This window comes from Chenopodium quinoa, unplaced genomic scaffold (genome assembly GCF_001683475.1).
Source record: "Chenopodium quinoa cultivar QQ74 unplaced genomic scaffold, ASM168347v1, whole genome shotgun sequence".
NCBI lineage: Eukaryota > Viridiplantae > Streptophyta > Magnoliopsida > Caryophyllales > Amaranthaceae > Chenopodium > Chenopodium quinoa.
In genome coordinates, this window is record NW_018743919.1 from 2,946,920 (window position 1) to 2,971,560 (window position 24,641).

Consider the following 24,641-nt stretch of genomic DNA (forward strand, 5'->3'; position numbering starts at 1 on the left):
GATATCTTATTTAAAGAAGCGTTTATTTTTTACTTCGTATTACATCCTTGCACATTTACGTATTAATACGATGGTTGATTATGATGATAAACCCCAAACATGAATAAGCTTATTGAGCATATATATATGAAGTATGATGGATATATTAAAACAATGAAGGATTAGGAATTTAAAGGATTGAATGTACCTTCTAGACAAATGATCGATAACACCAATTTCATAATAGTGTAACATCGACCCTTTGTAAAGCTAGATATACAACCAAGTTATACCATATAACTATTAAGATCGATATAAAGAAGCGACATAAGGTTGTAAATTTAAAATGATAGATTATGTATTCTTTATAAGAATAATTGAAGTTTGTGTATAATATATGTCCATTCACTTCTAGAACAAGCTAAATATCATCGTGCAATGGTGTATTAAATTATGTCAAGAACAAAAAAAAAGAGAGAGAGAGATAGAAAATGGTTTTCATATAATCCATCACATTTACTTCGTAATATACATCCTCTATATTTCCTTTATTATAGAATAACATGAAAATTTAATTATGAAACAATTTCATCAAAAAGTATCTTTTCACCAAAAATATTTATTTTTCGAATATTCAACAAATAAATACTCGTATGAGGATCATGGAGTGGAGGGACGGTTTGTCCCTCTATCTTCCCCAGAAGTGACCTGGGTTCGATCCTCACCCCACCCCTCCTGTGATAGGAGGGACACCCCCCGTATCTTACCATGTAAAAAAAAAAAAAAAAACTAATTACTCGTATAATGTTATCTCCTTTTATATTTCTTCCAAAAAAAAGAAAAATACTTCGTATATTGGAAATGTTTGTTTCGGTTTGATTTGTTTGTTGCCTTGAATTTTGTTTGACAGATATAATTGAAGATCCGAAGATGAGTACAATTATGCAGGAAAACTTTCATTTCACTCCTTCACGTCCATTTCACTGCAGAAAAACTAAAATACCCATGTTTAAGGCCTTGGTTGATCAAAATATACTTGTTCATGATCATTTTACACCCCATGAAAATATTCCCATCAGTTGTAATTCCATGGTAACATCTCCTCATCAAGAGATAGCTACCACTTATAAGCAAGGTGACACGATACAACGTTCACATCCCTACTTATGCTTCCACGATTTCCTCAATAGTTGCCCTAATCTCGTAAGTGTTGCAATTTTTTGTATATCTATATACTCGATCTATATATTAGTTAGCTAGCTTAACTGGTAAAATTATTGAATCTTACATTTGAAGAATTTTAGCCTTGAATTGAGTCTTGTCTCCATTATCAATTGTAACCTATATACTCCATACAAATATAAATCCAAGAGATTTTATTTATTTTTTTTAGTTTTTTATATGAACAGTTAATTTTACGATGTAGTTAAGCTAAATAATGGACCAATGTATTAATTAGACTATTAGTGATATAATATAATTGATAACCTAATTATTTTTTTTGGTAGGGGCTAGGCCCTGAAAAACTAAAACAATAAAATAGAAATTAGGGAGGGAGGGACAGAATGTGACATAGCTACACCTACAACATCAATATGTAATATACGATCTAAAGCTAGAGGAGGGACTTATTGATAACGTAATATGAACTTAAGGTATAACTTTCGAAGTATATATGAGTATTACAGAAGAAGGTGGCCCACTTGTCTATACATCATCTTCAGTCAGGCCCATTTGTTGTGGGCTAAAAAGAGTCCAATATAAGTTTGCTGGATCTTTTTCCTATATAAGTGCCCAATACTCATTATTTAACCTTTTTTTTTTTTTTTTGGCAGAAGGGTTACAAGCAAGGTGAAGTGTCTGGATGTACGTCTTCATCATCATCGTCGTTATCGTTGTCGTTATTGTTAGCAACAGATGATGATCAAAACTTGAATACTGAAATTAATTTAGATTGGAACTCATCATGTAGGATTATGGCAGCTGGTGTTCAAGATGTTTCCCTAGACCTTACTCTTTCTTAGCTAATTTTATGAAAGTCATGTTTAACTAATTAAGAGATACATTATATATATATATATATTAGAACATTATAATAGCTATGTAAGCATGCATGTTGAAAGTACGTAGAATGGTTTGTAGCTTCTAAGAAAAATAATCTTCTTTATTAATTAGTGTCTTGAAATTAAACTCGAATAGTCAAACCAGATTATACAAGTAAATAGTATCGTTTTGTTAGTAAAATTGTTAGTTTTTTAGAGTAGAGAGAATAACAAAACGCAATGATATAGCCGAGATTTGATTCTATATACCCCGTAAGCTCTAACCAACGGATTTATGTGACGCCCATACTGCAATATACATCTAGCTAGCAAGTAGCAACTATCCCATCCACGCGCACTTCGATTTATCCACAAAAAGAAAACAGGAATCAAGTGATTCTCTTCAATTCCAACCGCTTACTATGTCATATATTCCTTTACTATAAATGGAAATGCATAATTGTAGTATTCACGATGTTTCTGTTGAGTACAAACCTAACAAAATTAATGTTTTGTACTATAACTCTTGTCGAAGGTACAAAGAACTAATCCCGACCATAAATATTACTATGAAAAGGAAAAATGACTGTTAAATTTGGAAAAAAAAATGGTCATATGTAGTTTTCAGAGCATATATATGATGTAACATAATATATACTTACCATATTTAGTAGGGCAAAGGTGGCACGGGCATCGAATGACTTAGGAAAAAAATTGATGTGTTGAATTTGTCAATTTTCCCTCATCTAGTTGCCTTGAAAATTTAATACGTAAAGTACCTATACATCTATATATATGCCCTTATTTGGAGCTACATTATACATCATCCATTTAGGTATAACGTATTACTATATTGTAAGAAAAAATATGGCTAGCAAAATTGTTGTTTTAGTACTCATGAGTGCCCTTGTTTGCACCACCATTGAGGCTAGGAAGCTCGTTGGTGGACTTGATGAGCAAAAGACCTTCCTTCCTAGTGAGCCTCTCCTCCCTGGTGGGGTTGGAATCGGGACAGGAGGAGGGCTCGGTTTAGGGATAGGTCTTGGTCATGCTGGATTGGGTGTTGGTAGCGTGTTTGGAGGTGGAGTTGGGTTTGGAGGTGGGGGTGGAACCGGAGGAGGGCTTGGCGGTGGTGTTGGTGGTGCCGGTGGTGGTCTTGGTGGTGGTGCTACCGGTGGTGGTGGAGGGCTTGGAAGTGGAATCATCCCCTAGGCTAAATATTCTTATGCTATTAACTAAATTTATTGGCAAATGTTGCTAGTAATTATTAACTTTAGTACATCTACTATTGTGCTTTCTAATTAAGCTTATTAGGCTATGGGTTAACTATGTTCCCAATGGTTAACTTTAGTCATTTGAATTATGATTATTGTTGAGTATTTGTTGTAGTTAAATCATCTGCATTATCTCCAAGCTAAGTAAAATAAAGTTATAAGTATGTATCAACTAATGTAAGTTGTGTACTCGATCACTTTTTAACGTGTTATGAGCGATAAAAACATGTATGTAGATTATGCGCCTTGTTATCTTTGTGCTTAATTTGCCTTTTTACATTGTTAGTTTTTAATTAGTGTATACATTCAAGCATATATGTTATTAGGAATATGATGTCAATGAGTTGATAAGCTCATAAACAAGCTTGTCAAAAGCACGTTCAACGACAATGGACAAACTTTTACTCATAGAACAAAATTTCAACCTTATTTAATAAATTAATTTGTGTTTGACATGTTTATTAGGCTCGTGAACAACTTATTTGTGTATAAACCAATAAAAAAGCTCGTTCAAACTTGAAAATAAAATTGAAATGATTGTTATTCATTTATAAGTACATCGACCACACCCTAAAATTAAGGTTAGAAAAATCAATGTCTATGCTAATTTTTGTTACTTTCCAAAAAACTTAAATTGTATTCTTAAAATTTATTTTATATTAGAAATTTATAATAGAGTTGTAAATTCAAGTGACTGGGTTGAATTCGATTGGATCTACACTACCTCTATTTTTATGCGAATTGAAGTATAATACTACTATGCATATACTTGTTATCAAAGCTGAACTTATTTTTTATTATTAACTTTGTGTGTGTGTGGATATATCTATATGTTTGTTATCTTGCTGATTGATAAAGGCTTGTTTATCAAAACTCCGTGTAATTTTGATCTAGCTCAGCTTGTGTTCGAACCTAAATAAGCTATTTGTGAGCCAAGCTCGAACAATAAAAATCTCAAACAAACCAAACTTGAATTAATAGGAAAATTACAATCTTAATTAGTTGAGCTTGACCCAATCGAACTCTTGTATCTCTTATCAAGCCTAACTCGGCTTGGCTCAGCTAGACACGTTAAAATCCATAATTATAATTACAGTACAGTTGCATCTTGTATATATGTAGTTTCCAAATTATTATAAAATTGTTAACATGTTGAAATTATATATCGAGACGTATAATAAGATTACACCTTAATATATTTTTCATATATATGTAGCGATGAAGACTCATCGTCAAAATCTTACTCTATATAAATGGAATAATCAATCTATATGTAGACAAATATTAAGAAACAAAGGGAGTAATTATCGAAGGAAAATCAAAAGGTAAATTAATATATGAGGACTATACAAGTGGTTAATTAAGTACTTTGCATTAATTAGCACTTAGCATAACATGATGCATGCTTCAAGAGCTAGATATTTCTTCATGCATACAGATTAAGTTAGGGTTCCATGTGAGATTTATATGTTTGACTTTTATAAAATAATCCTTTGATTAAACTAATTATCACAATTATAATGTAGATCAAACTAAGATCGTATTCTTTATCCTAATAATAAAAATTTGGACAACACTTTAAGGAGAAAAAATTAAGGAAATAAATTACATACGCTGTATTACTTTTTGCATGTTAATTAGTGAAGAAACAGCTGCAGAACATGTATGCATGTTCTACTTAATTAGCTCCTAATTATCGTAATAACTACTAATAATTATCCTGATATGCATGTTCTACTTAATTAGCTCCTAATTATCGTAATAACTACTAATAATTATCCTGATATAAATAATATAATATGGTTTAGTTTAACATACTTTTGGTTGTATTAATTCTTAGTTAATTATATTAATGAATAATTAGCCGCGGCGATTTGTTGGTTGTTAAATGAGATCCATATTTCTGGGATATTTGCTATTTGAAATAATAAATTTCAAGGTTTGCATGCGACATTTTATGGTGGGGAAATCTACTAATTTGAAATTAATACAGATAAAAAATATGAATATTAGATCGTATTTCAATGTAAAGCGGATCTTAAGCTATATCATCAATTATTGTTAAATTGCAACTACATAGCTTTACAGGAGAAAAATTAACATTACTATATGTAAATTAGATAAACTTTTTGGTCGGTTTGAATTACAAATTTTAGAGAACATGAAAATGATATTTGACTACTACCCAAGAAAAAAGGAGAAGTTTAGATCACTTATATGTCTAAAGAAGGTTTCATCCTAAAACTTATCAACTTTGAGAATTGATTAAATACGGAGTACTTGTACTGATATAGTTTAGCTAGAAAATAAGTTCATATACGAAGTAGTACAGTATAATTTTGGAGAAATAAATTAAGCCAAATAGATTAACTAAGCCCGTCTAGCTCAGTTGGTAGAGCGCAAGGCGCCAAGGCTCTGAACCTAACTAAGCATACTTGGTAGAGTTGGTGTAGAATTTAGTCTAACTCACCTTATGACTTTGAGGCCTGGTCACAGGTTCCAGCCTCCATTTATATTTGTTTGGGAGATGGGGAATTCCCTTACCCCTCTCTACTCTCAAGCGTTAACTTGCAGAGTTTGTACCGGCTTAACCTGTGAAAGGTGCTGGTTTAATAGGATTATTATATTATAAAAATATAAAATAAAGCAAAATAGAGTCTATGTAATTAGTTGCTCACGTGATTCTTGAAAACCAATAAGCTGGAATGTGAGAGATAGGGCGGCTGGAAGGTTGCCTAGCTTATTGTATTTGTATACTAGAGTAAACATCGTATAATAGATAGTGCAATAGATTAATTGCAAGGAAGTCTAGCTTAGCATATATATAGTTGTTTTGGTACTACATTAATTAAGATGCATCACAAACAAACGTCTAAGAGGGACATTTTAGTCTACCCTTGAGAACGCTTTTTTTTTTTTTTTTTTTTTTTTTTTGGAGGAAAACATATGATAGGAATATTATAAATCAGAATCTGCAAAAATTACAAGACTCTGGAGAAACGGATCCATACAAACAAATTCCGAGCAACTACGACTCCATAAGTATCCCATCTTGCTACAAGGTGACCCTTCTAACATGACCAGAAATAAAAACATTAAAAAACTTAGGTAGATAACATGCTAATATAATATTCCTTGAAAACGTTTAAATTAACACATGTACATATTATGCGATAAATTGATGGATATATAATAGAACCTCCTAATGATTTGAGAGATATTTGACAAATTAAAGCTTGGCTCAAGATATAACCTTCCTCCTTGCATGTCTTGCAAATTATTGTATGATTACAAAACATTACACTAATATATACTAATATACAAGTATGAGTTTAAATATAATTCTATAAAGACAAGGAATTCCACTTAACTGCACATCAAAATTGAGATTCGTGGTACTTGCACAATTTAAATTGATCTTTCTAGAACATATAGTAATTACAACAACAAAAAAAATGACATTCTTTTGACAACATTGATCTTATCTTGTAGCTAGCTTCAAAGTCAATGAACATTAGGTTGATAATATTGGTGGTATGGGTAGCACAAAGGTAGTGGACCTGCATGCATGTGTGGAAGCAACGATAAGCTAGACTAAATCAGCTATAACTTGGTCAATAGCATAATAACATAAATTTGATCTTGATATATTATGACAAAAAGAAAGGTTTTTTTTTTTAGAATAATGCTCTCATGCCTAAAAGGTAACAATATTGGGTTTACTTTAGTTCAAGTTCTTCCAAATCTAGTACCAACTCCCACTAGTCTAATTGCCTTAGGAAAAATGAGAGATTAAAATTAGTGAAATTTACTAAAACTTTGAATAATATATCCCAATCTAGCTACTAACTTTGCTTATCAAAGATCAGCCTTAAATACTACCTTTGCCTGAATTTTGTTGTCATATTACTAATTTGACTAGCGTCATATAAACATATATAACACGAGAATGGATTCGAGACTAGCTAAAGTATAAATTTATAAAAGTTTGTTGTATTCTATCTGATCCAATATATATGCTGCTTTAGACAATTCATTTGATTCACATTTATGTGTCATTCGAATATTACTTAAAATTTAACTTTGATATATAATGCTGTTTAATTTTATCTTTTTAATCAAATTATCAATGCATGAAAGTGGCTAACATTTGTAGGGAAAAAAAAGTAATTTGTACTTAATTAACAAATATCTGGGACCAAGGGATGTTAAATTAGATTATGAATTATATATTATAGCTAATTCTATCTTTGAATGCCAGATAATTAAAAGATTGTAACTACATTATTTTGAAAATTTAATAATGTAGTCTATTATTTTTATTATCAAATCTGATAAAAGTAATGTATTATATTATTGAGAGACAAAGACAAAATTGTATAAAGAAATTAAAATATGAGTGAAAAATTGTAGAAAAGCAAAAAAAGTAAAAATACAAACAAAAACCCAAAAATTTAATAATGAAAAAGCATATTTAGCTAGTTTCTCAAACAAGGTGTCACATGGGCTTACTACCAAGGAATGTGTTTGTTATTAATAATTTCTTTCTCTTCCAATTTCTATCAACACAAATCATACACAATTTGTGCAGTTATGCTGTCTTCCAATGTCTATTAAGCAAGACAAAATTACAATGTGGCCCACTATTTGGATATGTATGCCTGCCAATGCAAGTTACTATAAAAAGTGCTTTAGATTTTATTTTTTGTAGAAAAAATACCCATGTTTGCACCATTTTATGAGTTAACCCTAGTTAACCTGTAAAACTCATTAAACACAATAATTATGAAAGCAATATCATTGTGATTTAACTAAGACTCTGTTTACTTCACCTCATATCTTATAAATTGAATCCACACATTAAGTATGTCTGATTGCCTAAGATATTGTTTAGTTTAGTAAAAAAAAAAAAAAAAGTAGTAGTGGAGCCTTAAATAAGAATAATAAAACCTCATTTATTTCACCGAGTTTGAAAAAGCAAATGTAAATGCAAACGATTGCTAAGTATGCGCGGTTTTAAAGCGATTTAGATATCTAAATGAATCAAATAATGAAATTAATTATTGATTAAAGAATGGAAACATTGTCACCCAAATTATACTCTAAGCTGAGCTTTTAAAGTTAAGGGCTACTTATAAAAATGGGTGCAAATGTGGGAGATATTTTACAAAAAGGCTTAAATAATATACAAGTATAAGGTTAATTTCTATCTTATTTATAACATATTAATTTTTACGTGTCAACACATACCATTGATTTACATATCTATTTCTTTGTTGGTAAATACGTAATCTTCGATCAAATAAAGAAAACTTGAAATTTGTGGTACTTGCACATATATGGAGTAGTAATTTTTATTCAATTTGAAGAAAAACAAAGAGCATTTAACTAAGAGATGTTACATATCTCGGCTTAAGTATTTGAAAATATATATGAGAGTTCTAGGTGTTTTGTACTTTTTTTTTTTTTTATATGAACTTTGATTACTTGCCAACAATGAGATAATATTCGTATTTTAAAATTTATTTGAAAGGACATTCCTATATATATATATTTTTTAATCTACTTTCGTATATTCATTAGGTGTAGGATAATTAGAATTATTTAGGAAAAAAAAAAATTATAGCTTTTAGGTGTATTTTGATACAGACTTTGACATTTGCTCAAATCATTGGTAGCTGGTGCTAAGATGACCAATTGGTCTTTGCTTCGAAGGAATTTCATGAAGATACGGTTACCCACTCCACCATTTCTTGTTTCATCAAATATATAGTATGCACATTAATTAAAATCACCTATTTTTTGCCTACCTTTATAAAATAAATAATTCAATAACTTTACCTGATTATGCTACTATTATTATCTATAAAACATACAAAATAATCTAGTGGAAATATGTGCTAGGCAAGAAATTAATGTTGGTTTTCTAGTGAAGAAAATTTTAACATTTGACTAAAAATCAAGTGTGTACATCATGTAGCACAAACGATTGCTGACAGTACTACTTGATTAGGGGATTTTGCTCCCACCAATCGGAATGCGCCACGTGGGCCAATCAGGTCCTGCCAAGTGTTCCCCATTTGGACCTCTCAGGGCTTGCCACGTGGCACACGCTTATTCGTCCGCCTTGGACCTATTATGTCATGACACGTGGCATACTCCATGCCTAATGGAGAAGTCGGCCACCCAGGCCCAACTTCCGAGGGAAGCCCAATCAGCCCAAGGTTAACCTAAACCTAGATTGGCACGTTTCCCGAGGTTATAAATACCTCCCTTAATCCTCATTAAGGGAGATTACGCAGATTACACACATTAAACTCTCTCACCTAGAGAGACCCAATCACTTTAATTTCCGCATTAATTACTCCTTAATCAAGTACTAACTTGACCGTCGGAGGCGGATCTCCAATCATCCGGAGCATCCGTTTGTTTTGCAGGTACAGGCGTCCGGTTCCAGTCTCGGAATTGTAACTCTCCCGCAGGACATCAGAAAACCCCGAAACATTTTGGCGCCGTCTGTGGGGAGAGTACTTCTGAGATGGCATGCACGTTTGTACCGGCTCCTGAAGAGAGACGTCCCCTGGACGACCCTCTAGTTTAGTCGGACCACGATACTGAGAATGAATTTGAAGTTGAAGCTCACACAGCTTCAGACGGGACCCTAAGGGCTTGACGTACCCGTCATACCGAAAGGGGGGAACGGGAACATCTTCAAACTGGAAGCGAGCCAGCAGGCGCACCGCCTGTTCGGCAGCAGCCGACTGATGGGTGTGCTCCCATCACAAGGAACGAACTCATGACCTTCATGAGGAACTTCAAGGGAGAAATTCAAGAGTTGATCAACAAGAAGCCGCCTGCTCTGGACAAGGAGCAGTCGGCTAAGAAACCCTCCACTTCACGGAAGAGGAAGCCAGTTCAAGGGCGAGAGGCGACCCCTCATCCTAAATCTAGGAAGTGGGAGCCACCTGCCCTTGATTTCACAAAATACCGTTTTCCTACTCCAGGAAATAGGAAACCTGTTCGTCATATTCAGGCGGACGGGTCGAGGAAAACATACACAGACGCTCGGCTATTGCTAGAACAGAAGAAGAGTGACCGATTGTCAGAGTCGGCCTCTACTTCAAACTTCCAAGACAGTCTGCGAAATACCTCGATGAGGCATACTCAGTCGTATCATGAGAGTCAGTCAGGCGGCACCTCCCGTCAGTCCGGCTTTCATAGCGACCAGGCGGTACCAAACTTACCGTTTGTACCGCAACAACAGTATTTTTTACAGCCACCTCCGTTTGGTGGACATGCAGCAAAAAATGTCCAACCTATGGACTGGCAGCTACGGTTGCTTAGACTTGGTGAACAGTCGTCGGCCTTCTCCAAGGAAATTACTGAAGCCGCTCAGCCGGCCAAAGTGAAAAATGTATTAGTAGGCGCCTATGACGGCACTACTAACCCAGAAGACCATCTGATGGCATTCACCAACCTGATGTACCTTCAAGGGTTGGATGATCCCACTTGGTGCAAGTGTTTCCCAGCGACTCTCAAAGGAATCGCACAACAATGGTTCGGCAACCTGCCGACTGGTTGTGTAAATAACTTCAAGATGCTTGTTTACTTATTCACCTCCAACTTCGCCATGAACATCCCTGCGAAGAAGACGACCCTTGATTTAGGAACAATTCAGCAGGGCGAGAAGGAGGGGCTTCGTTCTTACATCAGGCGGTTTAACCTGATGAGAATACAGATTCAAGGGTTACCAGATGAAGTAGCCTATACTGAATTTTTCAGAGGTCTCAAAGACGGGTCGACCTTCAAATTTGATTTGGTCCGAAAGAGGGTGGCGACTCTTCAAGAGGCCTTGATTGAAGCGGAAGCTTATATACAGGCGACTGATCTTTGTAGTACGGTAAAACAGTCAGACGGGAGAAGGTCCGACAAAAGAGAAGGACGACAGAAACAGTCGTCAAACAAAGACGAGAAGAGAAAAGAGGTCTGGGCGGCTGATTCCTCTAAACAGCCGGCCCAGAAGAGGAAAAAAGAGTTCAAACCATACTCCCCAAAGTATGCGTTTAACAAGGATAGCCAATTTATCCTAAAGGAAATCAAGGGACGGATCTCAATTGAGAAGCCGATCCCCATGAAGGGTTCTGCAAACAACCGGAACCAAGAAAAATTCTGTGATTATCATGAAGATGTTGGTCATCACACCAATGAATGCATCAGTCTCATGCGGTATCTGGACCGCCTGGCTGAGCAAGGTGATCTTGACACTTATGTCAAGAAATCTACGGGGAACACTTCCTCGAAAAAGCAGTCGGCCAAAAAGAATCAACAGGCCGACAGCTCCGATACAGATGATGCAGTCGTCTACACCATTGCAGGCGGCTTCTCAGGAGGCGGCCCCACTATTAGGGGCAACAAAGACAATATCAGACGGTTAGATGTAAATTCCGTTCACCAAGAACGGCCCTCCAAATATTCATTTCCTGAGATTGTCATCACTGAAGAAGATCTAGGAGGGGTAAGAGGGCCGCATGACGACCCTATCGTTATTGAATGTAAAGTGGCCAACCAGAGAGTTGGACGAATCCTCATAGATACCGGAAGCTCCTCAGATCTCATCAGTAGCAAATGTCTGTCGAAACTAAAATATCAGACTGATTGCATACATCCGGCATCCCACCCTTTAGTAGAATTTGGAGGAGGAGGAGTCCACCCAGTGGGACGAGTGGATTTACCCATCCGCCTGGGCGAAAAAGGGGAAGGACGACACATGGTATTCCGGTTCCTGGTAGTAGAAGAACTCTCGCCCTACAACATGATTCTGGGACGACCAACCCTGAATAATTCCAAGGCTGTTATAATCCCATCTCTTATGTTGCTCAAGTTTGAGAGGGATAATGGAACAGTCGGGTCCCTAAGGGAAGATCAGAGGATGGCCCGAGAGTGTTATCTCTCGGATGTCAAGCCCACTGTTATGGCCACTGGGTCGAACAGTGGAAAAATAGACCTTGACAATGTCAAGGAGAGTGCGTCTGTTCAAGAAGCAGGCGGCAAGAAGAGAAAGGCATCCCAGACAGGGGCCGCAAGAAAAGACAGAAAATAGCAATCATTGGCAGAGGAGCGGTCGGATGAATTCCGCCCTCAGCCAGCTGGTGAGCATACGGACCTGATCTTAGATGACTCGCGTCCTGACAGAACAATCAAGGTTGGGACGACTACTCTAAGGGACCTGGGTGACGACTTTCACAAACTATTGAAAGAATACAAGGACATCTTTGCCTTCGAAGTCCATGAAATGCCAGACATTAGTCCTAATCTGGCGGTACATAAACTGGCCGTGGATCCGAAAAAGAAGCCGGTACGGCAGAAGAAGCGGAACCATGGCGAAGAAAGAAGTCAGGCGGCAGCCGCCGAAGTTAAAAAATTACTTGATGCAGGGTTCATTCGGCAATGTTACTTCCCAGACTGGGTTGCAAATGTGGTGCTTGTTAAAAAGCCGAATGGCACCTGGCGAATGTGTGTAGACTACACAGACTTAAACAAGGCGTGCCCCAAAGACAGTTACCCTCTGCCTAAAATTGATAACCTGGTCGACTCAACAGCCGACCATGCTTTGATGAGCTTTATGGACGCCTACTCTGGTTTCCATCAAATTCCTTTATGGGAGAAAGATCAGGAGAAGACGGCCTTCGTCACTGATCAGGGGTTATATTGTTACACGGTCATGCCGTTTGGTCTTAAGAATGCCCCGGCCACTTTCCAGCGAAAAACACTGTGTTCTTTGACCAGATTGGGAGAAATGTCGAGGCATATATTGATGATATGATTGTCAAGTCTAAACTTCAGAAAGATCATATGTCGGACCTCCGAGAAACTTTCGCCACACTCAGGCGGCACCATGTCATGCTCAATCCCAAGAAATGTGTCTTTGGAGTTGAGTCTGGAAAATTTCTCGGATTCCTTATCAATCAGAGAGGAATAGAGGCGAACCCTGAGAAGGTGCAGGCGGTCATCGACATGCAGTCGCCTCGTACCATCCGAGAGGTTCAGAAGTTAACAGGTTGTCTGGCGGCCTTGGGAAGATTTCTAAGCCGATCAGGCGACAAATGCCTATACTTTTTCCAGGCAATTAAGAAAAAGGCAAGGTTTGAATGGGGGCCGGATGCTGAGGCGACCTTCCAGAAATTGAAAGTTCACTTGCATTCCTTGCCGAGGCTGGTCATCCCTTTGCCCAAAGAAGTACTCTACATGTACCTGGCCGTCTCTGATCATGCGTTAAGCGCTGTTCTCCTTGCTGAAAGAGACGGCTGTCAGCTCCCGGTCTACTTTGTCAGTCATGTACTGAAAAATGCCGAGTTGAGGTATCCCTTAGTGGAGAAATTTGGTATTGCACTCTTCATGGCTGTTAAAAAATTGAAGCCCTACTTTTTGGCACATGCAGTCGTCGTGTATACAGACCAACCTATCAAGCGGCCACTGACCATCATGGAGTCGTCAGGCAGAATGATCAAATGGGCCATAGAAATACAGAGCCTCGAAGTTACTTTCGAGCCTAGAAAAGCAGTGAAGGGGCAAGCCTTTGCTGACTTTATTGTTGAGATGACTCGTCCTCCTGACTCTCAAGTTACAGACCAAGTCTGGAAGGTATATGTGGATGGAAGCTCTACTTCAAATGGTTGTGGAGCAGGAGTCATATGTCAGTCGCCAGAGGGCGACAGGTACGAGTATGCTTTACGCTTCAGTTTTCAGGCCTCAAACAATGAGGCAGAATATGAAGCTTTACTAGCCGGAATCCGCATGTGCAAGGCGGCAGGAGCAAGAAAAATAGACGCCTGTTCCGATTCACAATTGATAGTGAGTCAGTACAATGACGAATACGAAGCAACCCATCCGGCCATGATCAAGTATTTACAGGCGGTCCGACAAGCAGTCGGCTCCCTTGAGGATTTCCATCTGACCCAAGTGCCGAGATCAGAAAACAACCAGGCGGATGCACTTTCAAAATTAGCATCATCCGCCTCCTGTGATACTCCTCGAACTGTTTTTTGGGAAGTAATGGAGAGGAGAAGCTCAACCTGGATGGATCCAATCAGGGCATATCTGAAAAATGGTACCCTGCCGGATGATCATCAACAGGCGGCAGCACTGAAAAAACGAGCAACCAGTTTTGAAATAATAAAGGGAGAACTTCACAAAAGGGGGTACCTTCAACCCTTCTTAAAGTGTGTTACTCCAGAAAAGGGGCGAGAGATACTGGACGATCTTCACTCTGGTTACTGTGCTTCCCATATAGGCGGTAGGACGCTTGCTCAACGGGCAAGGCGGCAGGGCTACTTTTGGCCTACTTTAGAAGCAGATGCGATGGAGATGGTGAAAAAATGTGACAAGTGCCAAAGGTTTGGCAAACTAATTCACCGTCCGGCTACTGACCTCACTACCATTCATAGCCCACTACCGTTTGCTAAGTGGACATGTATATTCTGGGTCCATATACGCCTGCTACAGGCGGAAGGAGGTACATACTTGTTGCCGTGGACTACTTCACTAAATGGGTAGAGGCGGAGGCTGTAAAGGGAATCAAGACGAAGGATGTAATTTCATTCATTTGGAAAAATGTCATCACTCAGTTCGGGGTTCCCATGTCTATGGTTTTTGATAATGGTCCCCAATTTGAGACGCCTGTTCTCAAAAGCTGGTTGGGTGACCAAGGAATTGCACACTACTTTGCATCTGTCGGCCGTCCACAAGCAAACGGCCAGGTAGAAGCCTTTAATAAAATCATCTCAGACGGTCTCAAGAAAAAGATTGAACGATCAGGCGGCCTATGGGCGGATGAATTACCACATGTTCTCTGGGCCATTAGGACGACTGAAAAAGGGGCGACTGGAGAAACTCCATTCCTCCTAACTTATGGTGCGGAAGCTGTTCTTCCAATAGAACACTACGAGCCGACTCTTCGAGTAATGCTATATGACGAAGAGGAAAACTGGGAAGCCATGCGCCTGGAATTAGACTCACTTCCTGAAAGGAGGGGCAATGCTGTCTTGCGCCATGAAATTTACCGCCTGAGAATGACTAGATCATACAACAAAAAAGTACACAGGCGTCCACTCAAAGTGGGGGACTTTGTACTTAGAAAAATGGAAGCAGTTGGAAGGGCTAATGAGTCTGGAAAACTAACTCCCAACTGGGAAGGACCCTACCGAATCTGTGAAGAGGTCAGGGACGGTACCTACCGTCTGGAAACACCAGACGGCCAACCGTTGCCTCGAACTTGGAATGCAGATAATCTTAAGAAATATTTCTTTTGAATGATATAAATAGTCAAGGGCTACTTAATAAAAGTTTGCATACTTAATATTCAATTTTGTACTAAGAGGGGCACGCCTACTAACAAACAGTCGGCTACTCTCCATACTCAGTTTTCATTTTTACTTAAGAGGGGCATGCCTACTGACAAACAGTCGGCTACTCTCCATGTTTAATTTTTATTCTTACTTAAGAGGGGCAGGCCACCTATACATTTACAGTCGGCTACTCTCCATTGAGTATTTTACTCTATCTTCAGAGGGGCATGCCGTCTGTACCTTTACAGTCGGCTACTCTCCATTGAGTATTTTACTCTATCTGCAGAGGGGCATGCCGCCTGTACCTTTACAGTCGGCTACTCTCCATTGAGTATTTTACTCTATCTTCAGAGGGGCATGCCGCCTGTACCTTTACAGTCGGCTACTCTCCATTGAATATTTTACTCTATCACCATAGGGGCATGCCGTCTGGATATATAGTCGGCTACTCTCCATAGAAGAGGGCCGACTGGTTCCAAAGCACACAGCCACCCCCCTTATACTTAGCTAAAAATGATCAGGGCCTGGCCGACCCTGTGCCTAAACAGGCGGCTACCCTCCTCTTACTTAGCACCTACGTTCACCAAGAACTAACCAATTCCACAAGCCGAATGATCAGTCCAGGCGCCAAGCCAACTGATCCAATCTTTAAACTAATTCGACCTGTCCCAACATCATAGCAGGCGTCCGGCGGCATCCCTCTGGATGAAATTCGTCGCAGAGAGCAGCTCCCTTTTGGGTGGAACATTGCTCTATAAACTAATTACACGGCACCTATACGACTGTCCCCAAGGGCAACCACGTAGCCGTTTTTGAGACAAGGATAACTCTATCACTAACCAAACCAGTGGTAGCAGTTGACATCTGAGTCAGATGACCGCCTGTATTACTTGGGATAAATGCAGGGGATACCTCTTGAGTTAATAGCCAACAAACATTGGCGAATCAAAAGGTTCAGCCGGCCTCCGCCGCCTGGTACCTTTACTACTCAAGCAGGAGTGACGGCGACTGAGTAACACCAAATTTAACTCATAGTCACTCTCTCAAACTTAGTATGGAGCCTAAAAGGTATGAGTCGTCCGCCTATTTTTAGCAAACAGGGGCTCTCAACCACTACTCCTGCTAGTTTAACAACATACGAGTTAAAAACCAACAAACATTGGCGAATAAAGGGGAACAACCGGTACCCACCGCTTGATACCTCTACTACTCAGTTACTTGGTCACACTAGATTAAATATGACGGGGAACAGTCGGCCTAGACGGCCTAAAGTCTCTAGCCTAAAAGCATGACAAGTAGGAAACCACTTTCCTACTTGGTTAATTTTACAAATGACAGGACCGCCTGCCTAAAGGGGATTCAGTCTTTAAGATGTTTCGAATACCGATTGGATAAATGGCCGACTGATCGTCTAGCCTGGAAACAAACAACCAGTCGTCCAGGGGCATAGGCGGCGTGACTAACTATCCGTACCTGTCTGCAACTATCGGCCATGTAAAACAGTCGGTATAGTGTACAATTAGATATCAGAATATTCAATACTTAAACAAATTTGAAGCAAAACAAAAATATTCATTAAAAAGAAGCCGGTCATTAAAGACCGGCAAAATATTCAGAGCCCCGGCCCCCTGGCCGGGTAAATACAAACAAACGGCACGCAAGCCGTGGAAAGAAGACATAAAGCTTAAGAAGGGGGCAGATCTTCAATATTAGCAGCTGCCGCCTGGTCAGCACTCTTCTTGCTGGACTCGGCTTCAGCTGCATCCTTCTTTGATGCATTACCCCCAAGCGGCACAAGCGCCACTACCGGCTGCTCCTCCTCCTCCAACGCCTCTTCCTCAGCAGCCGCCAGGATCTCTTGATTATATCTATCAGAACACTGGCGGTACGTTTTTTCCCATGAGGCAAAGTCGGCATTGGGGAAGAGGCGGCCCCAAGTCATGCGCTGGATTTGAGCAGAGTCTTCCATCATCTCCCTGACCAGCTCTTTCTTTTCTTGCTCGGCCTTTTCCGAGAGCTCCTGAGTAAGACTCTTCTCCTGGGTCACCAGGCGTACCTTTACGCTCGCCAAGGATTTCTCCAAGGTTTCGTATGAGGACATCTTTTGGCGAAGAGGTCTCAGCTCGGCCTTGAGGTTGTTGATGGTCGCCTCCAGCTCGCTATTCCTCTTCTGGGCCGCCTCTAACTGAGCCCGGATAGCGGCGGTAGCCTGCGCTTGATAATAAAGAATATCAATGGTCAGAACTTCATTTTGGGCAATTTGAAACATTGCCTTATCACAGTCAGAGGCGGCCATAGCTTTTGCAGCCTTTACCTCTTTGTTCTTCCGGTCAAGCGGCTTGCGAAGGCCGTTCACTCGGAGCAGGGCCTAAGTAAAAAGGGGAACATGCGTCAGTTTCCAAACAAAAAAAGAAAACAGGCGTCCTGGAATTCAAATACTCAAAAATATGCTAAGTATACCTCAGCAAGGACCCCTGCAATCCCGTCTAGGTCAAGGGTGCCGACACCCCTGACCGCCTCCCTTTCAGCTGGAGGAACGGCCTTGATCATAGACTTGGCCACCTCGACCAAGTCAGGCTCCTGAGGGCCGGCTGCATCAAGCATAAACAAACGGATTAGACCTAGTAAAGAAGGGAGCAAGTCTAAAATTTACAAGGATAATTTCATACTTCTAGGTGGCCCAGCTGGAGTTTTAGAAGAAGTGGCCGACTGTTTCTCAGCCGCCGCATGTTTCCTGGCAGAACCAGGAGAGCTCGCAACAGTCGCCCTCCGGGCCTTGGGGTCCGGCTGTTGGGAAGAAGAAGCTCTTGGAGCGCCCGTCTAAAAAAGAAGAAAAGAGTCAGTATATGCATAAACACAACTCCAAAAAGAGGGTGAAAGGTTCGAAGCCCAACAAGGGTGCCCCCTTGTTGGGGGAGTCGGTTGAAGACTGTTGCATGATGGAGGCCCGCAACATGGCCGCCGCAGTCTTGGAGGCGGTAATGTTGCTCATGGCGTCCGCTGCAAAAACAAATAGCAAAGTTAATAAAAGTCATAACAAGAAATGCATGGAACAACAGAGTATTCGACAGGCCGGCTACCTCTTGAGCACCGACTGTTGAGGCCACAGGCGGCCAAAAAGTACTCGTCGTAGAGCCATTTGAAGCTCGGGACGCAGTGCAGGGGTACTTGCTCTCGTACCCCTGAAGTAGAGTTCACCTTTGACTCTACTTTGAAGAGTCCTTTATCTAGGATCTCTTTCTTAGCCTTGGGGGGAACAGGCGGCATGCTGCGGCCGCCTGCAAGAAGGGGCAGATTCCTGTTCCACCTGTTGAAGCGCTTGTTCAGCTCTGTGTCTGAACTCTCAATGATAAGGAAGGTGCTCCGCCAGTCCTTCCATTTGTTTGCTTTACCTCTCGTCATGAGGTAGCCCCTGTGGCTCGTCAATTGATACCAGCCGGTACCGCCTGCCTTAGGGGTCCGGCTGAGGTAGTTCATGTGGGCGAAAGCCTCGAAGTTCGGCTCCACCTCGTGCAGTTCGCACCCGGCCACATAGCCGAGTACGTTGACCCAGGAGTTCGGGGCTAACTGCCATAACCCCAACTCATACCCATCCAAGATCCGCTGAATAGCCGGATGTAGTGGGAAGCGCAGCCCAGCCTTGATGGCCGCCTCGTAGCAGCCAAAGCAAGCGCCATCATAACTGGTACCAGCCGGCCAGACGACTGTGTCTTCTGGATCCGGCACGAACACTAAAAAGCCGGGGCCCATTGTGTGGTTTGCGATAAAGCTCTTCACTTTCTCTTGCATGGCTGTGATCCGGCCCCGAGGTACCGTGCAGTAGTAGGGGGTATTTTGCTCTCGGTGAGAGGCGGATGGCTCCGCCCAATCGTCCCCCTTCTCAACTGCGTGAGAAAGCCTCGCCTCTTGTAGGCGACTGTTTTTCTCTTCTGTGTCCAGAGAAGCATGGCCAGAAGAGCTAGACTCGGAATCGTCCTCTGACGAGTCCGAAGAGGACGACTCCTCCCCTCTCCTGGAGGGGCCCGCCTCCTCTCCTTTAAAAGGAGCAGGAGAGAATGTAGAATTGTCAACTGTAAAATGGGAAGGGGTCACTTTGACTCCTCCCTCAGAACTGCCGGCTTTCAAGCCGCTTTGTTTCACTTCCACATCTGGCGCCTGGTCAGATGTTTCACTAATCGGCACCCTGTGGGAGGAGCCGTCTGAGTTTGAGATCCTGGCAGTCTTTTTTGTTCTGGCTATCATGCTCTGCATAGACACAGATACAGTCGGACTTTGTATAAAGGGCAAAGATGGGTCCAGAAAAGGGCAGGCGGCACTCCTAGTCCTAGATTCAGCCGTCCCCGGTGACCGGCTGATCACTAACCTAGGTCGTGTCGTGTGCTTCCGTGGTGCCATTTCAAAAAAGAATAAAGTAAAGAGAAAATTAAGAGTAAGAGAACCGACGGTTACCTGAACGAGTGACGATTGATGAAGTTCTGAAAATCCTTTGCAGTCGGCTTGTCAGAGCAGGCGGTAGGCAGAAATGGTCCAAAATGTCAGAGCAAGTTCAGGGGTCCGAATGTTCTCTCACAAAGTTTTTAAGTGTGAAAATGACCGAAGTCAACACTCCTTTATATAGGCGAAGTGAGAAGGCGAAGGGTCACTTCCAGAATTCAAAATTTTGGCGGGAGAATCTCTCGGCCTCTCGCCGAGTGACACCTGTAGCAGGCCGTCGCCTGTTACAGGGCGATATCTGTCACAGGTAACACGTGACCAGTCACGTGCCACCTGTGAGGGGCAAATGATTAGGGGATTTTGCTCCCACCAATCGGAATGCGCCACGTGGGCCAATCAGGTTCTGCCAAGTGTTCCCCAGTTGGACCTCTCAGGGCTTGCCACGTGGCACACGCTTATTCGTCCGCCTTGGACCTATTATGTCATGGCACGTGACATACTCCATGCCTAATGGAGAAGTCGGCCACCCAGGCCCAACTTCCGAGGGAAGCCCAATCAGCCCAAGGTTAACCTAAACCTAGATTGGCACGTTTCCCGAGGTTATAAATACCTCCCTTAATCCTCATTAAGGGAGATTACGCAGATTACACACATTAAACTCTCTCACCTAGAGAGACCCAATCACTTTAATTTCCGCATTAATTACTCCTTAATCAAGTACTAACTTGACCGTCGGAGGCGGATCTCCAATCATCCGGAGCATCCGTTTGTTTTGCAGGTACAGGCGTCCGGTTCCAGTCTCGGACTTGTAACTCTCCCGCAGGACATCAGAAAACCCCGAAACACTACTGTTGACATTTTTGGAGAACAAATATAAGTACACATTATGCATTTTATTCATTATATATGTATATTTAATTGTACATTATTATATATTAATATACTCGTATCATATATGTGTATTTGATCTTGGTAAACAGTCTAAACACTGATAAAGATTTGTACATGATCATTCTCTTTGTACTTCCTCCGTTTCTTTATTAAAAACCTATTTGGTTTTTTCACAAAAATTAAAAAAGTTGATGGAAGTAATAAGTGCACGTGGGGTTAAAGAGAGATACAGAGAAAAAAAAAGTGGTTGAGAATAATTGAAGAGAGTGAGAGAGAAAGTGTTGGAAATTGATGTAAAAAGTCATTATTAATACAGAAAAGTGATGACAACTCATCAAAAGTAGAGAATATTCTCAAGTAGTACAGCCTTAAAATAGAAATAAGTCTTTAATTTTGATTTGCCAAAAAAAGAATATAGGTGTATAATAAAAGGATGGAGGGAGTACAATACAATCGGTGGTACCCTATAAATGGTATAACCATGTGGTTATTTCTTTACCCACTTGTTTGCGACTTGTGAACACACGTGCCAAAAAATTGTCTTGGTTGAAAATCTATACCAGTTGTATAGTGAGTGTATATAAGTTCATGTTCATGTACGTAAAGAGGGTAATAGTATGACCATCACTGTGTCTTAGTTTATCTTTCGCCTTTAGGGAGGAGAGGTTGTTGATTAATCTTAGTAGGTTATACCGTACACAAAAGTATTATTAACCTTGTGTTATAGATCGATAAGACAGAAATTGCCTATGACTTTTCTCCCATTATATCAATAATAATAATAATTATTATTATTATTATTATTATTATTATTATTATTATTATTATTATTATTATTATTATTATTATTATCTCCTAATATATAAGAGATATTAAGTGTCATATGTCAAATAATAATAATAATAATAACTCAAAGAAAGGGTTTACAAATATGTGAATGGTTCGACGTGAGATGTTTGCACTTGAGATCTAGGCGATGATTCTTCGTTAAATTGAGTATATATACCTCAATTGGTATTATTATGAAAGAAAGACTTTGTTCTACTAAACTTATTTTCGTTAAATTTCTCTTGTATGTTTGTTGAAAAATAACATTTATACTTATTGGATTAAACTATTTGAAACCCTCCAAAGAAATTGGATAAAACTATTTTATATAAGCCAAGTTGAGCAAGTGACCTCCAAAGAAAGTTTAAACTTAATGCAACCACTAAAAAAAGGGGAATTCCCTGTTCTTCGTTGTGAGGAACAGGTTTTGTTCCTCATGGGATATGTGTCGAGATCTGAAAGTTCCACTCATTACACATAGGCGGTCCCCACAAGTGAAAAATATCACATTATTTTCCAAAATGTTATTATAAAGAACAAAAGTGTTTCTCATAACGAGGAACTAGGACTCCCTCTTACAAAAATCCTTAAAAGGGAAGGAAGATTAATCATAAATAATAAGACAAGAAACTACGATCATATCTATCTAATGTTGTATAAAGAATAATATTAAAAGGAATGTCTACTTAATTAAAGAATAAAACAAGAAATTACTAGAATTTTATAGCATTATACCCATAGTGATATAGTGGTTAGACTAGGCAACTCATAGAATTGACCAATGTTGTATAAAGAATATCAAAAAGAATGTCTACTTAAATCTAATCAAATCAATGATTGAATAAATGGTATTTGTTTATTGGAACTTGAGACACTTGACATGTGTATATAAAGTACGGAAACCTGGAGCAAAAAATCATATCTATCAAACAAAGTAGGAGCTAGTTACTACAAAGAGAATCTAATCATATTATCACTTACATACATAATAAGTCCCATTAAGAGACATGGCTTTGTCTGCCAAAGCTCTCTATTCCATTGCACTTCTTCTCATTATAACACTTACCTCTTTAAGTAATACAATTCATGGTGACGAAGAAGATGGTGGTGGATTATTTGGTCATTGCGCATATCGTTGGAGAGGTTGCGGAAGCTTCTTTAACAATGCATTTGGGGGTAGTAGCTATGGAGTTGGTAGTGGTCAAGGAGGTGGTGGTGATGATACCGAAGGTGGCGGGTCAGCTTTAGGGCAAGGGTTTGGATTCGGAGGTGGCATTGTTGGTTATAGTGCTCAAAAGACTATTAGTAGTGGTTCAATAGAAGGTTTAGGTCATGCAGAAGGCCATGGAGAAGGTGTTGTTGGTGGAGGTGGAGGAGGAGAGGGTGGTGGTTTGGCTGAAGGAAAAAATGGTTATGGGGAGGGTCATGGAGAAGGTGCTGGTGCTGGAATTGGAGACACAAGTGGCAATACTATTGGTGGAGGTGGAGGAGGAGAAGGTGGTGGTTCAACTGAAGGAATAGATGGTCATGCTGAAGGGTATGGAAGTGGTATCGGTGCTGGAGTTGGAAGTACATTTGGAGGTGCTGTAGGAGGAGGCGGAGGAGGCAGCGGAGGAGCAACAATAGAAGGATCAGGTGCACATGCTGAAGGGCATGGTCAAGGTCTTGGTGTTGGAGTCGCAAGTGGAGGCGTAGCCGGGGGAGGTGGTGGTGGAGGAGGAGAAGGTTCAACAGAAGGGTTAGGTGGACGTGCTAAAGGTCATGGAGAAGGTATTGGTGCCGGCATTGGTGTTACAAGAGGTGGTGCAACAGGGGGTGGTGGGGGTGGAGGAGGAGGAGGTTCAATAGAAGGATTAGGTGGTCATGTAGAAGGACATGGAGAAGGTGCCGGTGCTGGAATTGGAGTCACGGCTAGTGGTGCAGCAGGGGGAGGTGGTGGAGGAGGAGGAGGTTCAGCGGAAGGGTTAGGTGGACATGCAGAAGGACATGGACAAGGTCTTGGTGCTGGTATTGGAGTCACAAGCGGTAATGCCGTTGGCGGAGGTGGCGGTGGACAGGGAGGTGGCTCAGTAGAAGGTTTAGGTGGACATAGTGAAGGGCATGGAGAAGGTTTTGGTGCTGGTGTTGCACACACAAGTGGTGATTCTATTGGAGTTGGTGGTGGGGGCGGAGGAGGAGGAGGAGGATCATCATCACATGATTTAGGCGTTCATGCAGAAGGGCATGGAGAAGGAGCAGGTGTAGGTGGTGGAGTTGGAGGTGTAGGTGGTGGCGGTAGTTTTTCACAAGGTCTAAGTCATGGTGAAGGACATGGAGAAGGTGCAGGTGGTGGGTTTGGCAGCTCAAGTGGAGGTGGCGGTGGTGGCGGTGGAGGTGGAGGTGGAGGTGGAGGAGGGGGTGTTGGTGGAGAAAGTGGTGGTTTTGGAGAAGGTTTTGGCCACGGTAGTGGATATGGTGTAGGAGGTGGAGTAAATAGCTTTGGTGGTGGTGGAGGCGCAGGAGGCGGAGGTGGTAGTGGTAGCGGCTTGGGTTCAGGGAGAGGATTCGGTCATGGTTTTGGCTTTGGTGCAGGTTTTGGAATAGGTGGTGGCGAAGGTGGAGGAGGCGGTGAAGGTGGTGGAAGTGGGGGTAATGGCCAGGGGTATGGTCAGGGAGAAGGTAGGGGTTTTGGGGTGGGTGGTACTAGTGGAGGCAATACTGATTTGGGGCACGGTGGTGGAAAAAATTTTGGTGGCAACCAAGGAATAGGCATGGGATTTGGTATGGGTATGGGATTTGGATTTGGAATGGGTGTAGGTGCTAATAAACGTTTAGATACTAATAGTAATGTTGAAAATCACAAGCACTAA

General features: G+C 40.7%; 2 protein-coding genes across 2 annotated transcripts; both read left to right on the top strand.

Annotated features, from left to right (window-relative positions):
• The first annotated feature begins 2,888 nt into the window (after positions 1–2,888).
• Positions 2,889–3,233, top strand: LOC110687521 (glycine-rich protein 5-like). Its single transcript, XM_021864180.1, has one exon. The coding sequence runs from the start codon at positions 2,889–2,891 to the stop codon at positions 3,231–3,233; it is 345 nt and encodes a 114-aa protein (XP_021719872.1).
• A 19,566-nt stretch (positions 3,234–22,799) lies between these two features.
• On the top strand, positions 22,800–24,641 carry LOC110687522 (glycine-rich cell wall structural protein-like). Its single transcript, XM_021864181.1, has one exon. The coding sequence runs from the start codon at positions 22,800–22,802 to the stop codon at positions 24,639–24,641; it is 1,842 nt and encodes a 613-aa protein (XP_021719873.1).

What these genes read in the sequence shown, in the direction of transcription:
- LOC110687521 (XM_021864180.1), top strand. Translation starts at nt 2,889, where the DNA reads ATGGCTAGCAAAATTGTTGTTTTAGTACTCATGAGTGCCCTTGTTTGC.
- LOC110687522 (XM_021864181.1), top strand. Translation starts at nt 22,800, where the DNA reads ATGGCTTTGTCTGCCAAAGCTCTCTATTCCATTGCACTTCTTCTCATT.